General features: G+C 47.7%; 2 protein-coding genes and 1 pseudogene across 2 annotated transcripts; 1 reads left to right on the top strand and 2 right to left on the bottom strand.

Annotated features, from left to right (window-relative positions):
• Positions 1-4,699: 4,699 nt before the first annotated feature.
• Positions 4,700-4,995, bottom strand: LOC127189997 (cytochrome c oxidase subunit NDUFA4-like). Its single transcript, XM_051147047.1, has one exon. The coding sequence runs from the start codon at positions 4,993-4,995 to the stop codon at positions 4,747-4,749; it is 249 nt and encodes an 82-aa protein (XP_051003004.1). The 3' UTR covers positions 4,700-4,746.
• A 3,259-nt stretch (positions 4,996-8,254) lies between these two features.
• Positions 8,255-8,427, top strand: LOC127189777 (cytochrome b-c1 complex subunit 10-like). The gene has a single exon (XM_051146884.1). It carries the CDS (start codon positions 8,263-8,265, stop codon positions 8,425-8,427), a length of 165 nt encoding a protein of 54 aa, XP_051002841.1. The 5' UTR covers positions 8,255-8,262.
• Positions 8,428-12,044: 3,617 nt separating this feature from the next.
• Positions 12,045-13,083, bottom strand: LOC127189778 (mitochondrial mRNA pseudouridine synthase Rpusd3-like; annotated as a pseudogene).
• Positions 13,084-16,940: the final 3,857 nt, after the last annotated feature.

Raw genomic sequence — 16,940 nt, forward strand, 5'->3', positions numbered from 1 at the left:
AAAGTTGGTGGTTGTTGGTTGTTCAGAGACGTTGGTTGCCATTCGCTAATAGTCCTGCTCAAAGAAGAAACAAAAGGATAGAAATGAGATTCAGGGATCTCTCTCTCTCCCCTCGATCCCTCTTTCTCTCCTATCTACTGATAGAGGATGAAACGGGGTGGGGGTATAAAAGGTAGGAAAAGAAGAACCCACAAAGTAGCATCTGGTACCTTATTGTCTGTGTATCTGGCTTCTGACTGGACACCAGAAAGCATGAGGGATGTCTGCCATTCCACATGCTTCACACCCGCTGTCCTTTCCAGTGGACGCTCCTGCTTCCATGTCCACGTGCCCTCCCTCATAGCCATGGCTCTTTGTCTGCCACCTGGAATTTTTCAAGTCCCCTAAGAACCCCCATCCTGCTTCTTAGCCACCGCCATTCACTCTATGCAAATGTGGAGCCAGTAGAAATATCATAAATCCCAGGCCTGTCTACCCACCCCCACCACCCCCACCCCCAACCAGAAATTCTTCATGACTCCTCACTGACTCAGGACTAACCGCAAGGTTCCCAGGTCCAGTGTTCTAAGCTCCAAGGCCCAGCTCCAATAGGCCTGTATGCATAGCTTACACCCAGGGATCTGCTACCCCCTTTGGCCCCTTTCTTCCTATTCCTCCTCTTGAGGAAGCCCGTGGATGTCACCATCCCCAGGAAGCTTTCTTCATCCACCAGGACCAACTGTAGTGGATGTAAACATGTTTTTGTTTTGATCACAGGTATGAGACCTGAGGGCATGTGATGTTTTCCTGCTAAAAGGGGAACTACCTCCTGTGGGGGCATGGTCTTTGCCAGTTAATAAACATCCCTGGTATGGACTCTGAGAGGAGATATATATTAGCCCCAAACCAGAGGCTTGGTTTTTGGCTTTTGCATTGCTTTTTATCAGTTGACTGTTCATCGCTCCGCTTCAAAAAGCTCCAGAGAACACTTTAAGGTTCTGGTTCCAGCTGCGGTTGCGGTTGCTTTTGCTGAATTTCTGTTTTGCTGTTTTACCAGTCTGCTGGAAGCCACCCAAGGAACTGAGCCTAAAAAGGTCTGCTTCTCCTGTCCCCATTAACCTCTTTTTTCTCTTATCTTGGGTAGGTGGGTTTGAAGGGAAGTATAGGCATTAAAGAACCCAAATAAAGTAGGTTTATAAAAGATCAAAGCCAACAATTAACTATATAGATTAGCCGTTATCCTGGGCCTAGTGAGATGAGGGCCTGCCCGAGTGGAAGTTCTCTTTTCTTTAATGGAAATGCGTATTTTATACCATAACCAATTTTATATTTCAAAAATTAAAAATATAACTTTTTTTCATTTTATGTATTCCAGTGCTATATAAACCAATTCCAGTTGCTCACACCTTTTCTTCTTCTCCTTCTTCTTTTTTTCAAGACAAGGTTTCTCTGTGTAGCTCTGACTGTCCTGGAACTCTTTTTGTAGACCCGGCTGGCCTCGAACTCACAACAATCTGCCTGCCTCTGCCTCCTGAGTGCTGGGATTAAAGGTGTGCGCCACCATGCCTGGCTCACACCTTTCATCCCTGCACTCAAAAGGTAGAGGTGGATGCAAGAAGATCAGGAGTTCAAGATCAGCCTTGGCTATGTCGTAGCAAGTTTGAAGCTGGTCTGTGTTGCATGAAACTCTGACTCAAAACAAAAATTGCAAAAAGAAAAATCAAGAAAAGGTGTGTTTTCACCACCCTGACTTAATTGGCGTAATCCTTTTTGTTTTTCTGCACTCTGTTTTCCTGGTGATTTAAAAACAAAAAACAAAAAACAAAAACTCCGCTTTACACATGAGTTCAATAATCCAAAAAAATTTAGAATTTGACAGAAGAAACTAAACTCCTTGCTCACCATCCTGGAGCCAAATGCTTCTTAATCTGATACTGTGACAATCAGTAACAGTGAAGCTTGCTGAAGCCTTCAGTTTCTGAGGCAGGCTCAGTGCAGACTAGCCTGGCCGCAAACTCAACTACAAAACCAAGGAAGGTTTTGGACTTCTGTCCTTATCTCCTTACTGCTGGGTTTCCAGGCATGTGCCACAGGACCTGACTTTATGCAGAGCTGGGGACCGAACCCAGGGCTTCATGCATGTTAGGCAGGCTCCCTGCCAACTGAGCTCTGCCTGCCCCTTGGTAGAGGGGTCTTGATCATGTTTAGGAAACTTCCAGGAGCATGGATTTCTCCTGAAGGGTGTTTGGTGTCCGGCATCCGAGACCATAGTAACTTCCCTTCTTAATCGGTCCTTCCTTACCCGAATCATTTTTCAGTCATGTAAACTATTGTTGCCTAAGTGGGCCCGCTGCCACCGCAAGCAGCTTCTGAGAGCAGAATCCGAATTCAGTCAGGTTTAATCCTCAGATCTTCTGTTGACCTGTGCCTAGCTAGGCTTTGAGCAAGTTCCTTGACCTCTCTGTGCCCGAGGTGTGGGTGTATTCATTAAGTGTTTTCCCTTGTAAAGCTTTACAACAGGAGCTGGCATGCAGTATATATATGGACCTGTTTGTTGTTTTCATTTATCAGTCTTTTGTTTTGTTGTTGTTTTGTTTTTGTTTTTGTTTTATTTATTTATTTATTTATTGTACATGAGTGCTTTATCTGCAGAAGAGGGCATCAGATCACATTGTAGATGGTATGTGGTTGCTGGGAATTGAACTCAGGACCTCTGGAAGAGCAGTCAGTGCTCTTAACCTCTGAGCCATTTCTCCAGCCCTTTGTTGTTGTTTTGTGATAGGGTTTCCTAGGACCCAGGCTGTTCCTCAACTTGCTATGTAGCCTAGGATGATTTCCTGCCTTCAGGGTGCTGGGATTACTGTAATGCCTCCCTACACCTAGCTGCTACTTTGTTTGTTTGTTTGTTTGGTTTGAGTTTTTGTTGTTTTGTTTGTTTGTTTGGTTTGGGACAAGGTCTTACTATGTCCTGGAACTCACTACATAGACCAGGCTGGCCTCGAACTCACAGCGATATACCTGCCTCTGCCTCTTAAATTCTGGGATTGCACTTGGCTCTGGCTAAGTCATAACTTAGTCATAATTTCCAGTCTAGATAGTATGAATCAGAACACAGATGGCCACAGATGTCAGAGTTCTTTTTACAGCTGAAACACACTTCTCTCCAGGAGGGAAGTGGGCAGAGAGCCAGCACCAGGTCCCAGGCACCAGCACCCACCTGGCTGGGCATCCTCCCACTGTCCTCATCCCTGTTTGTCTAATGTCCTCCTGGTCATAGTGGACATCATCTGCAGTTTTCTCAGGTGGAGGGAGCCCCTGAGGTCTTAGCTGAGATGGGTCACAGGTCACAGGTCACAGGTCAGAGGTACAGCTCACTCCAGCTGCTGCTTCTGCCATGTCCTCACAGCCCACCTGAATTCAGACAGACAGCAGGTCAGGGCTGACTAGCTGCATTGTCCCCTCTGCCAATCCTGAGTTGTCCCTAGCACCCTGCCCACTCTCTCTTTGTCCTCCTACACTAAGCTCTAGTTCCTTTTTTTGACCAGTGTCCTTGATGGCTGTGTGGGGTGACAGATGCAGGAGGTGTCTATGCACCCCTTGGGAACTGTGAGAAATGGGAACCTAATCACTCCACTCCAAAGGATCCAAGTTTTGAGTTGCCTCGGTTTGTAAGTCAGCAGTTCTCAGCTTGTGGGTTGACACCCCTTTAGGGACTCCATCAACCCTTGCACAGGGGTGGAATATCAGATAGCCCGCATATCAGGTATTTATGTTATGATTCACAACAGTAGCAACATTACAGCTATGAATTAGCAATGAAAATTTTCTGGTTGGGGGTCACCATAACATGAGGAACTGTATTAAAGGGTTGCAACATTAGGAAGGTTGAGGACCATCGAGCTCGAAGAAAGGAAACGATCCTGCTGGGTCTTTGTGGCCAGATACAGGCTGAGCTGCTCAGCTTCCCTTGCACTTCCTCCTGAGGTCACTGTGGACCTCCCAAAGGCACTTTCTCCTCATAGCAAAATCTTTTTCCTTCTTCTTCTTTAAATCCTAGTGTTTTATTTCCTATACTCTAGTTATAAAGTTCCATATGGATTTCCAGCATCCCTACTCCGATCCAGTCAATGGACAGCACATTTTCCACAGCTGTGTGAAGAGTGGGGACTGACTCTGACATGAACTCTGGTGCCCTCCCTCTGACCACTTCCCCTTGGTGTGGGGAGGCCTGGTGGCACTCAAAGGAAGGGTGAGCAGGGTACCAGGATGAGACCTGATAGGCTGTCATCGTATGGTGTGGGGCGGGGGTCCCCTTCTGCCACAGGTGTAGAGGAGGAGAATAGGGTGAAAGAGGGAGGGAGGGAGGGGGGAAGATACAAGTGAGGGGATAACAATTGAGATGTAATCTGAATAAATTATTTAAATAAAAAAAATAGTGACACTTAAGCGCATACCTTTAATCCCCAGCACTTGGGAGGCAGAAGCAGGTGGATCCTGTGAGTTCAAGGTCAACCTGGTGTACAAAGTGAGTCCAGGACAGCCAGGGCTACACAGAGAAACCATGTCTTAAAACATCCACCCCCCAAAAAAATAGTGACACATATCAAGTTTCAGAGATTTACTCATCAATGTAAATAAACTAAAAAAAAAAAAATCAGCACGATTTCATGCATCCAGAGGAGAAGTGTTTCCTGGTTGAGTGGAAAATTGTGCAGGTGGCTTCTGAAAGACCCTCATTATAAGCAGTTTTATGGTGAACTTCATGGTTTAGAAGTCAGGACCTTCTTTCTTCAGCTTGCTGTAGTCAACGTTCACTGAGTAGAACTTGTATTGGTCATTGGGACCCAGTTTGTCCCAAGTCTCTGGGTTCTTCTTCCTGTCCCAGCTGACCTCTGGACTGAACAGTGCCAAGCGCATCACACACAGCGCCGCTCCAGTGCCTCCTGCTCCAGCGAATAGGAAGAGAGGGGTCAAGCTGGGATGCTTCTTGGCTTGTCCGAGGATGTGGAGGAGCATGTTTGTGGCAGAGGCCTAACGTCCTCGGAGACAGGACAACAAGCACAGGACACAAACCAAACAACTTCTACCTCTTCAGAACATCTTAAAACTAGGAGGAGGGGCCTCGGTTGCTGCACTGGATCATGAGGCCCTGGGGGTATTTATGGCTTTTTTTTTTCCTTGCGTGATGTGGTCCATGACCCCTGGGGTCAGCAAGTACTTTGGTTGCTCGGGACTTTGACTGGTGGGATGACTAGTGGCACAGAGACGAGGCTTGGCAAACTCTGGCCCAAAGCTCTCCAGCGCTTCCCACAGAACTGAAAATGTGATGGTAAAATGTGCAGAGCAACAAAAAGCCGAGAATGGTCAAGATGGTCCCTTTCAACACTGCAGGTGGAACCCGGGGCCTGGCACACGCTATGCAAGCCCTTTACCGCTGATCCACGCCCCAGTCCCTCCATGGTGGCTCCTATGCACAGCTCCACCACTGAGACACAGCTCCAGCTATGGTCAGGCCAGTCTTAAAATGACAACATGGAATTATGGGGCACCTGCCTTTTCAGAAAGCCACCTCCGGATCAGACAGCTAAAGTAGCTGAGAGAGGTAGGCAATGATCCTAACAGATAGGGAATTAATTTTGTTTTAGTTTTCTGTGTGTGGGTGTTTAGCATGTATGTATGTCTGTGCACCTCACACACATGCCTCGTGCCTGTGGAGGCCAGAAGAGGGCACCAGATCCCTTGGGACTGAAGTTACAGATAGTTCTGAGCCACTACGAGGGTGCCGCGAATTGAACCCTAGTCCTCTGCAAGAGCAGCCTGTGCACTCAACCACTGAGGCACCCCTCCAGCCTCTGAGACTTATGATTTTTTAAAAATCATAATTTTCTTTTTTTCTTTTTGGTTTTTCTAGACAGTAAAAATCATAATTTTCTAAATGTCTGCTGCCTCATCTTTATTAAGTCTTTCCAACGTGAGATACATAGACAAACACTGTCTCAAACAGAATAGTACAGGGCTGGTGAGATGGCTCACTGGGCAAAGACACCCACTGTCAAGCCCAAAACCTAAGTTCACAGAACTTCTTGTGGTACTCTGGCATCTTTTGGCTGCTTCTGCTGACGCAGGCTGATTTGGCGAAGCTGGAACATGCCACTTCTGTGGATTTGTATTGCTGTTTGGTGTTCATTGTTGGACTGGACTGCTGGGTATCCTGACGAGGCAGAGCAGAGTTGGTCCAAGGAACTACAGCTAATCAGGTCCACAACCCCTTTTACCTATTAGGATTCTTTCTCCCCTTCCTCTGATCAGTGGGTTAGAAGGAGGTTGAAGTGTTTAAGAACTCTAAATAAAGCCGGGCGGTGGTGGCGAACAGCTTTAATCCCAGCACTTGGGAAGCAGAGGAAGGCAGATCACTGTGAGTTCAAGGCCAACCTGGTCTACAAAGCAATCCTAGGACAGCCAGGACTACACAGAGAAACCCTGTCTTGAAAAAAACAAAACAAAGCACAAGCACCTGGTGGTGCATGCCTTTAATCCCAGCACTCAGGGCGCAGAGGCAGGCAGATTGAGGCTAGCCTGGTCTACAAAGCAAGTCCAGGACAGCCAAGGCTACACAGAGAAACCCTGTCTTGGACAAAAAAGAAAAGAAACAAAATTTTTCACTACAAGCCTCTATTTATGTAATCAGCCTTGGTTACTATACCGACTCCCACACCCGTGGCACCTGGGCAGACCCTCTCAGCCAGGACACTACTGCCTCTTTCTTGGATCTCTAGTGGCAATTCTGGTAAGGCCTCATTTTATTGCCATGTGTTTGGTTTGGTTTGGTTTGGGTTGGGTTTTGTTTTGGTTTGGTTTTTTTTCTTTTTCTTTCTTTTTTTTTTTTTTTAAGAGAGATTTTTTTCTGTGTAGCCTTGGCTGACCTACACTCACATTGTAGACCAGGCTAGCCTCGAACTCACAGCCATCCGCCTGCCTCTGCCTCCGGAGTACTGGGACTAAAAGTGTGCACCACCACGCCTGGCTTTGTTTTGTTTTGTGTAGTGGAAGTTTTGGTTTCTTTGTAAACTCAGTTGTGTTATGTAAATCTGTTTTTGTTTTAATCCCAAGTGTGGGATTTCAGATTGAGCTTTCATTTGTCCGCAGCTATTAGTTGTCTCATGAGGGGCGTGGCTTCTGCCCGCTGGTGGGTCCTGCCTCCTGTGGTATGGAGAGGGGCGTGGCCTAGGGCTCTGAGGATGTAAATGAGAGCCCGGACCCAGCGAGACATGGCACGTGGTGGTGTTGGTGTGTGGATCAGAGATGGATGGTGTGTCTCCTGGGCTTAAGCTGGCTCTGGGGCACGATATGGTGAGAATCCTTTTTTGCATGTCTCAGGATCACTTGACCATAGCAACACCAAAACAAGAAAAGCCCCAGCCAGGGAGTCTCCTTCTCTTGAGAAACTTGGGAAAACAAAAATGTACCTCTAGAGATGGCGAAGTGGCTCAGCCTGAGAACCTGAGTCCAATCCCCGAGATCCATGTGGTGGAAGGAGAGGGCCAAGCCAGCAAGCTGACCTCTCACCTCCACACGCGCTCCTTGGCACGCACGTGCCCACACACAAAATAAAGTGTTGGTGGTGTTTTGGTTTTTTTGTTTTTTTTTTTTTTCAACACAGCGTTTCTCAGTAGCCTTAGCTATGCTGGAACTTGTTTTGTAGACCAGGCTAGCCTCAAACTCAGAGATCCACCTGCCTCTGTCTCCTGAGTACTGGGATTAAAGTGTTTTTAAAACGAGGCGAGGATGTAGCTTGGTGGTAGAACAGTTGCCTGGCCCGTGCCTGAGGCCCTGAGTTAAACCTCTGTTATCATAAAAATAAATAAGTTATGTAAGATCCCAGGTGGCCTGAACTCAGCAGTAACATTATTAGCTAAGCATTATAAGATTACAGGCGACTTGGGCTTAGCCATCATAACAATAACATTGTTAGCTGAACAAAGCAAGTTAAAAGTTACAGGCTGATAATGAGGGCAAACGAGACAACAGTAAATGGAGAAGAACAAGTTAAAAATTCTCCACTAGGGTTGCAGAGATGGCTCAGTGGTTAAGAGCACTGACTGTTCTTCTAGAGGTCCTGAGTTCAATTCCCAGAAACCACATGGTGGCTCACAACCATCTATAATGTCATTTGATGCCCTCTTCTGGCCTGCAGGTGTACATGCAGGCAGAGCACTGTATACATAATAATAAATAAATAAATCTTTGAAAAAATAAAAATTCTCCACTAGAGACCCTGCGGCGATGCTGACCAGGTTTCTAGGCCCACGCTACAGGGAGCTGGCCAAGAACTGGGTCCCCACAGCCAGCATGTGGGGCACTGTGGGTGCCGTGGGGCTGGTGTGGGCCACGGACTGGCGGCTCATCCTGGGCTGGGTGCCCTACATCAACGGCAAGTTTAAGAATTAGGAGCCCCGGTCTACAAAGTGAGTCCAGGACAGCCAAGGCTACATACACAGAGAGACCCTGTCTCGAAAAACCAAAAAAAAAAGAATTAGGAGCCCCTTTCCTCAGATGTAGGCCTCGCCTGGCTGCCTCAGGAACAGCCTAACCCTGTGGAAGATGCTTTGGAAGCCGGATGCACGGGGGAGCTTCTGCATCGTGGACACTGGGGCTGACAAGATGGGTGTGGCATTAAATCTCCTTCTTACTCCGGAAAAAAAAAAAAAAAAAAACAACTCTCCACTAGCCTCCGTCTCAATCCTGCCTTCGGAATTTACTGCTCCCATCTCACCCTACTTAAAATGTACTACCTCAGGCCCCCATTCACCTAAAAAGTCACCTATTGTTAGCCTATCACTCGTTAACTAACCACTGTGTGCTAGGTTCTGCTTCTGTAAAGGGTATTTAAAGCCTCAGCTTTGGGTGCTGGAGAGATGGCTCAGAGGTTAAGAGAGGATTGGCTGTTCCTCCTAAAGGTCCTGAGTTCAATTCCCAGCAACCACATAATGGCTCACAACCGTCTATTTGTTCTGCCAGACAGGCATGCAGAACATTGTATATATAATAAATAAGTAAAGCTTAAAGCCTCAGCTTCTGCAGGACGAGGTCTTCCATCTCCTTGGACTTGGTAGACCCCAGAGCATCAGTTTAATAAAATTCCTTTGCTTTTGCATCGACTCTGGACTCTGACTCTTAATGGGCTTCCAGGAATAGACTCTGACTATCTGAGTCTAACAGTTAAAAATGTTTAAAAAATTTCTATTCCTGGCTTTAAAAAAATTACAGATGCCGGACAGTGGTGGCACACACCTCTAATCCCAGCACTCGGGAAGCAGAGGCAGGTGGATCTCTATGAGTTCAAGGCCAGCCTGGTCTACAGAGCAAGTTCCAGGATAGCCAGGGCTGTTACACAGAGAAACCCTGTCTTGAAAAACAAAACTTACAGATGTCTCAATGGTCAAGGGCATGCGCTGCTCTGCTAGAGGACCCTTGTCTCAAGACACAGAGCAGCTGGGGGCAGTGCCAGACACCATTCAGGAAGGACAGGGAAATGAGCCAGGGTGCCGTCTGTCCTTGATGATAAGAGTCTGTCTGCTGTAGGGAGGGAATTGTCTTGGTGTGAATTTTATCTCCTACTTTTGAGACAAGAAGAAAAGAAAAAGCAATACATATATAAAGCAAGACCAGCAAGGTCTTTCTTGCTCCTGCTATCTTTCAAATGTTTTTAACTCAAAATAGTCAGTATGCCAGAGGGGCATGATTAGGAGTGGCATCTTATTCTTTTCATGTGAACACACATGCGTACATATACATTATGAGATGTATGGGTTGCAGGGAGCCTTACAGGGTATCATGGGTAGGCTGAAGACTCCCACCCCCAGAAGCTGGAGGCAGCGTAATTCCAAGCGCTAGAGCCGTGACCATGCGGATTCCAGCACGCAGGAGCTGCACACTCAGGCACAGTCCACGCGGCAGCTCCACTCTTATGTTCCCCTCAGGCTCTCAAACAGTCGATGGCCTCCCACATTGCGGAGGCCGGCCTCCTTTTCAGATCCAAACGCTAGTCTCCTTCAAAACAGTCCTCATGGAATGTCCAGGAATAATATTCATCTATTTGACATCGCACGGCTCAGCCAAACTGACGGGTAGACTTGAACATCATAACTGGCGATCCTAGCTCTCCTCCGCCCTCTATTATCACCCATTGTGCTGAAGGAAGGAGGAGGGAAAGAGAGAACGTGGTGACTGGAGGCAGGGAGTCTACAATGAGGGAGGCCAGGTCAAACAAAGGCACCAGCTATGGGCAGATCAGGGCTTCAGGGACCTGGAGGGGGTGTCTCTCAGGGTTCCCAGTGATAATGGGAGAGAAGGAAATGGCCTCCTTAGAGCAACCTGAAGGGAGAGAAGTACAGTGCATCTCCAGGAAGCCACCATTGGACCAGACCCTACATATTGGAGCCCATCCAGACACCAAATTCCCTCCCTCCATTTCTAAAAACCAAAACTGTACGGAAGTTTTTACTTATGATATATAAACATATTTTGTTTTCATCCCAGGTGTGGGCTACGGGGGCTGCCTCAAGTTTGTCCACAGCTGATAACTACGTCATGAGAGGGCCGGTGATCTTTGTCAGCTGGGTACTAACTGGTGCAGGGATGTGGTCTTTGCCAGTTGGGAATAAATTGCCAGAGAGAGAGAGAAACAGAGACAGACAGACAGACAGACAGACAGACAGACAGACAGACAGAGACAGGGCCAGAGCCAGGGACAGGGACAGAGACTGGGGGCTCCGAGAAAGCAGAAGGCTGCTGGTACTGCCCCCCCCCCCCCCCCCCCGCTGCTCTTGGTCACAGTGTGAAGCTGAGGTATCCTGAAATGAGGATTGCATTTGCCCCAAGGAACCCAAGGACCCTAAATAGCCGGAAGTAGCTAGGGGAAACCATGCCCCTTCTCCCCCCTTAACCTTCCTTCTCTCCTACCTGGTGTTGGGGTATTGGAAGGGGTTGGGAAGGAGTAGGGAGAAAGAGACTTAAGGAACCCAAAATAAAAATAGTTTTTAAAACGTATGCCAACAGAGCCAGGTATGGTGGCACATGCCTTTAATCCCAGCACTTGGGAGGCAGAGGCAGGTGGATCGTTGTGAGTTTGAGACCAGCCTGGTCAATAAAGAGAGTCCAAGACAGCCATGGCTACACAAAGAAACCCTGTCTTGAAAAACCAAGAAAAAAAAGAAAGAAAGAAAGAAAGAAAGAAATACAGCAACAGGCAGGTGTGGCCCAACACTCCGTCTAATCCCAGCACGTCTCACAGCAGACAGGAGGCACCTGGGGCTCACTGGCAGCCAGTCCAGCTGATTCATTGAGAGACCATCTCAGAAATAAGATGAAAGCGGGGCATGGTGGCACATACTTTAATCCCAACACTTGGGGTCGGGATTATGCACGCAGATCTCTTGAGTTCCAGGCCATCTAGAGCTGTGTGTTGAGACTCTGCCTCAAACAAACAAACAAAACAACAAAACAAGACAAAATGGTAGAGAGTGATTGAGAAAGATACCAGGTGCCAATTTCTGAACTACACACACAATCCAACACACACACACACACACACACACACACACACACAAGCCTCCCCTTGTCTGTCTCTTTCTAAATTTAGATTGGTGGGAGAATCTGTGTGAACTATGCCTTTGAGGACAGAGGCTCTGGCAGACTGTCTTGAGGGCTCCGGCTTCTGTGCGTCCTTTATTGTCATTGTTCTTTGTCTTTTGTGTCACTAGTCACGTGGAGGGGAATCACAGGGTAGGACCAAGATGATTCCGTGAGCTTGTGACTATGGCCCATCTTTTTTTTTTTTTTTTTTTTTTTTTTTTTTTTTTTGTGAGGTAGAACTTTATTTAAAGTCCAGAGAGAAGTCACTTGCCCAACACCACACAGCAAGCAAGTGGCCTAACTGGGATTTGATCTTAGGTTTGTTGGATCCAGGAGCCCAGGGCCTTGATGGTGCTCAGCACTGACCTTATGGTCCTTGAGCTGGGCCACAGCCCTTCCTTTTCCTATTTTCCAACTGGGGGTCAGACAGTCTATTGTGGGGAGAGCCGCAGACACTGCAGGGTCCGAGGGAAGTTAAGGGGGCAGGGGTGCCAGAAGTTCACTGGTGGGGGGGTCCCTGGATCTGGTGCCTGGGAGGAGGAGGTGGTGCAGGTGCAGGTGCAAAAGCATCTGGGCTGCGTGGGAAGGACTCAGGTGGAGATGTCTGAGCAGGGCTTCATCTAGGACCTGTCTCTGGGGCTTGGTGGTCTTGGCTGGCCACAGGAAGCGCTGGCCCAGAACGGTGCCCACGCGAGTTGCATAGGTGTGGTCCCCAAGAATTGGGCAGAGCTGTAGAGCCATGTGCACCTGCAGCTGACTGTCAGCGGCTGCAGGTGGACCAGGGCACAGCCACAGCCTGTGGCCATCATATGGAAATGGCTGAGGGTCTTCTTGACACCTTCCATGATGTCCTTTCAAGATGGGGATGTCACTGGGACTGCAAGATCAATGCCATCCATGTGTTCCAGCTTTAGAGGCACGCGGACTGTCCCCTCAGGAGGCTCAGGGATGCCATCAGTGATGGCACAGTAAGTGGCTGTGGGTCTCTGGGCTCTCCTTGAGTAGGTAAAGAACTTCTGCAGGTGGCTTGCTGTCTGGGGACGACTGGAGAGGAGCACAAGCCCAGAAGCCTCCTTTCCAGGTGCTCGCACAACCTGGAGCTCCTGGTTTCCCAGCCCCAGGGCCTGGCTCAGCTGTGGCAGCACAGACAGCAATGTCAGCTCTCCCGGTCTCCCTGTCACAGGCAGACCCTGTGGCTTGTTCATTGTCACCAGAGGTCCTTTCTGATCCACCACAGCTGCCTTCAGTACGTCAGTCAGCTGCTCCAGGCCAAGGTTCTCTGTCCACAGCAGCCCCGGGAAGGGATGCTCCTTGTGCTTGCTGGAGCCTTGAGGCTGATGCCTCGGCGCCGAAGCCTGCATCCCTCGGCTACGGCCCATCTTGTAGACTAAGAAAGCTGGGCATCTTGCCTGGACCGCATCTGTGTGAATAAGCTTTGCTGTGGGCCACCAGCACAATGAACCAGAGCATGTCCCGTTTCCCTTAGTCACATGCAGAACCTTTTACCTCACCGACGACTGAGAATGTTAAATTTAGGCCGGCTAAGTTTATTCCTGGAAGCCCATTTGAGAGACAGAGTCCAATGTCGAAGCAAAAGCAAAGGAGTTCATTAGCCGACGTGTAGGGGTCCACACTGTGTACTCGTAGCAATGGGAGACCCTGTTCTGTAATGGTGGAGGGTCGCCTAAATACCCTCTCACAGAGGCAGAACTTAACAACTGTGGTTAGTTATCAGATGATAGGCTTAACAATTGGTGACCTTTTAGGTGAATGGGGTCTGAGGTAGTAAATTCCGGGGGCCAGGGTTGAGGTGGAGGCTAGTGGAGAATCTTTAACTCCTCCTCCTCGGTTTGTTCCTGTTACCAGCCTGCAAACGCTGGGTCCGAGCCTCCCGGAATCTTGTTTCTTTAGCTGACAATATCACTGCTGAGCCCAGGCCATTTAGCTAGCTAATAATGTCACTGCTGAACTCAAGCCATCTCACAAGAGTATTTTCTCTCTGGTCTCAGTCAAGGGGGTGGGTGAAATAGTTGGCACAGGTCATGTGGCCAGCAGAGCGGACAGGGAAGCCAGGTGGTTGAGGCTACAGCGATATTTTGTCCACCTGTCCCATCATCATCCAACTTGGAGGTGAGTGTGCTAGCATCTTATGATCCTAACTACACGAAAAGATTCTTATAAAGTGGAGTATAATCGGTAAAAACAAAAGTAGAAACTGTGGCAGTCAGAAACTGCAGCCTGTCCACTTGATCAGTCAAAATGGTTTTCTTCCTCTTCTCCTCCCTCCTCCTCCTCCTCTTCCTCTCCTCCATTTTCCTCTCCCTCTCTTAGACTGGGTCTCCTGTAGCTCAGGCTGTCCTCAGACTTGCTATGGAGCCAAGGATGGCTTTAAACTCCTGTCCTCCAGCCTGTTCCTCCCAAATTCTGGAACCACAAATGTGTGTGAGTCACGGCTTGCTAAGATAGCTCTTTCCTATGAGTGCGTGGGTGGGTGGGGGCAAAGCTTACCTGCCCAGGTGTGTTGGCTCTTTATTGGTCAAATAGCAATACATTTTTTAAGGCAAGGTTACCATAGCAATCAATACTTGGGGTACAAAGGGAGCAAGCAGTAATTAGCATCAAAAAACATCATGCCAACCTCCAACAGTTAAGATTTGATGTAATTATGCTTCTCTGTGCACATGGGATTGCACTACACCAGGAACCTTTTCCCCCCAAATTGCACTGGATTTACATATATTGGGAATAAACAGCCTGCTATCAGACTTTTAAAAATGTCTGTCTCATTTCTTTGAGATTTGTTTCCTTGCCTGACATCTGCAGAGACCTCCCTCCCTCCCCTGCCTCAGGTGCTGCTGCCGCCGCTGGTAGTGTTGACACTGGTGTTTGATAGCTTATCTCTGCCAACAAAATAAGCCATTCAAGTCGATTAAAAGTAAAGGCTTATTTAAGAACTGAAGCTCTTGGGTGAGTTCACCAGCCTCAGGGGATGAGACCAGAGGAAGCAGCACCCAGACTATGGCAGGGAGGGTTTTTTATGGGTTAAAGGCAAAGGAAAGTGGTCTGTCTGCCACATGCTGGACTTGTGCCCAGATATGGCCATCTTGGGTGGGGACTTAGGTGGCTGGCATCTTCAGGTGATGGGGGTTGGGACAGCTGTCAGGAATGCCAGGAGTGTCAGGAATGTGGAACTGGGCCTAGAGAAGTTTTCCGAGCTAGTGAGATTGGAGATCGGGAGCGGAATGGGATTTTACCAGATCATGTTGGGGGTTGGGGAGCCTGGAAAATTCAACTGAAAGATGATGGTGATGATGATGATGATGAAGATAATGATTTCAAACAGGCTTTCACGTAGCTCCGCCTAGCCTTGAACTCACTATATAGCTGAGGTTGACTTTGAACTTCTGATTCTCCTGTCTTCACTTCTTGAGTGCTAGGATTACAGGTGTGTGCTACCACACTGGCTTTGTTTAGTTGTTTTTTAATTTGTTTTTTATTCGTGTGTGTGTGTGTGTGTGTGTGTGTGTGTGTGTGTGTGTGTGTGTTTCTACAGAGGTTCGAAGAGAGTGACAGATCCCTAAAGCTGGAGTTGTATCTCCTGATGTGGGAATGAGAGCCTAACTCTAGTTCTCTGCCACAGCAGAACACACTCTTGTCTGCTGGGCCTTCTGTTGCAGGATGTTTGATGCCATGGTGAACCCTGAGATTGTGACCTGTAAAACCCTATTTCTTGTTTGGTGTGGTTGGGCCCTAACACACATCTTTAATCCAAGGACTTTTTGTTTATTGTAAACAGGTAGTTACAGTGTGGCTCAGCCCTAGCAGACACTTTTAATCCAAGAGCTATCTGCACACAGAATTTAATAAAGTTAACCCTAGGTCAAGAGGTGGAGCAAGAAACCAGCTGACAGGGATTAAACAGGAGGAGGGACTTTGAGTTGAAGGGCATTTAAGACAGTGTGGATAAAAAGAAGGGGATCTTGAGTTTTGAGATAGCAAGCTCTTTGGCTTTTAGGGGTTTGTTTTTTTTTTGGCTTTTCCTCCTGGGCTGTCAGCTGAGCTAGTAAACTTTTCAGGCTTTTCCTCTGAGACGTGAGCTGAGTGCTTTCTCCTACTCAGCTGGGTGCTTTCTCTGCCTCTCTGAATTAGGAGTTTTTCACCCCAGCATCTGGCTCCCGAGTCTTTATTCGTAAAATGGAACGTTTGGAATTTACTTTCATTAAAAAAAAAACAAAAACAAAAAAAAAACAAAAACCTTCTTTCAAACCACCACTCCCACCTTGCACACATGCCTTAAGATCTCATTCCTTAACCAGGCTAGTCTGGAGCTCACTATGTGTCCAGGAAAGTTTGAATTTGGAGTGATTCTTCCATCTCATTCTCAGTGCTGGGAACCAGATGTGGTGGCATGCACTTGTAACTAATTCTAGCACACAGGTAGCAGAGATAGGTGGACCATGAGTTCAATGCTAGCCTGGGCTACATAAGAAGACTTAGTTAGGGTTTTATTGCTGTGAAGAGACACCATGACTACAGCAACTCTTATAAAGAAAAGCATTTGGCCGGGGGGTGGTGGGGGGGTGGGTGGTGGCGCACACCTTTAATCTTAGCACTTGGAAGGCAGAGGCAGGTGAATCGCTGTGAGTTCAAGGCCAGCCTGGTCTACAAAGTGAGTCCAGGACAGTCAAGGCTACACAGAGAAATCCTGTCTTGAAAAACTAAAATAATAATAATAATAATAATAATAATAATAATAATAATAATAATAACAACAATACTACTACTAATAATAATAATAAAAAGCACATTTAACTGGGGCTGGCTTACAGTTCAGAGGTTTAGTCAATTGTCATTGTAGCAGGAAGCATGGTGACATGCAGGAGGAAGGAGCTGAGAGTTCTAAATCTGGATCAGTAGGCAGCAGGAAGAGAGAGTGACACTGGGGCTGGCTTGAGCTTCTGAAAACTCAAAGCCCACACAGCAGTGACACACTTCCTCTGTCTCAAACAACAACAACAACAACAAAACACCTAAGAGTTCTGCTGAGAAGCTGGGTTCAAGCAGCTGGGCAACATCACCCTCCAGCCTTATAAAAACTCAGATGGGGGTGGAGCAATGGCTTAGTGGTTAAAAGTGCTTGCTACTCTTCCAGAGGACCCAAGTTCATGACGTCCCAGAATCCCACCTGTTGGCTCAGACAGCCTGAGACTCCAGCACCTGGGAGGCTGACACCCTCTTCTGGCTTCTAGGGCAGATGCCTGCATTCATGTTCGTGTTCGACCTCCACACTCACCCATATGCATACAAACACACATGCATGAAAACAC

Source organism: Acomys russatus, chromosome 5 (genome assembly GCF_903995435.1).
Source record: "Acomys russatus chromosome 5, mAcoRus1.1, whole genome shotgun sequence".
NCBI lineage: Eukaryota > Metazoa > Chordata > Mammalia > Rodentia > Muridae > Acomys > Acomys russatus.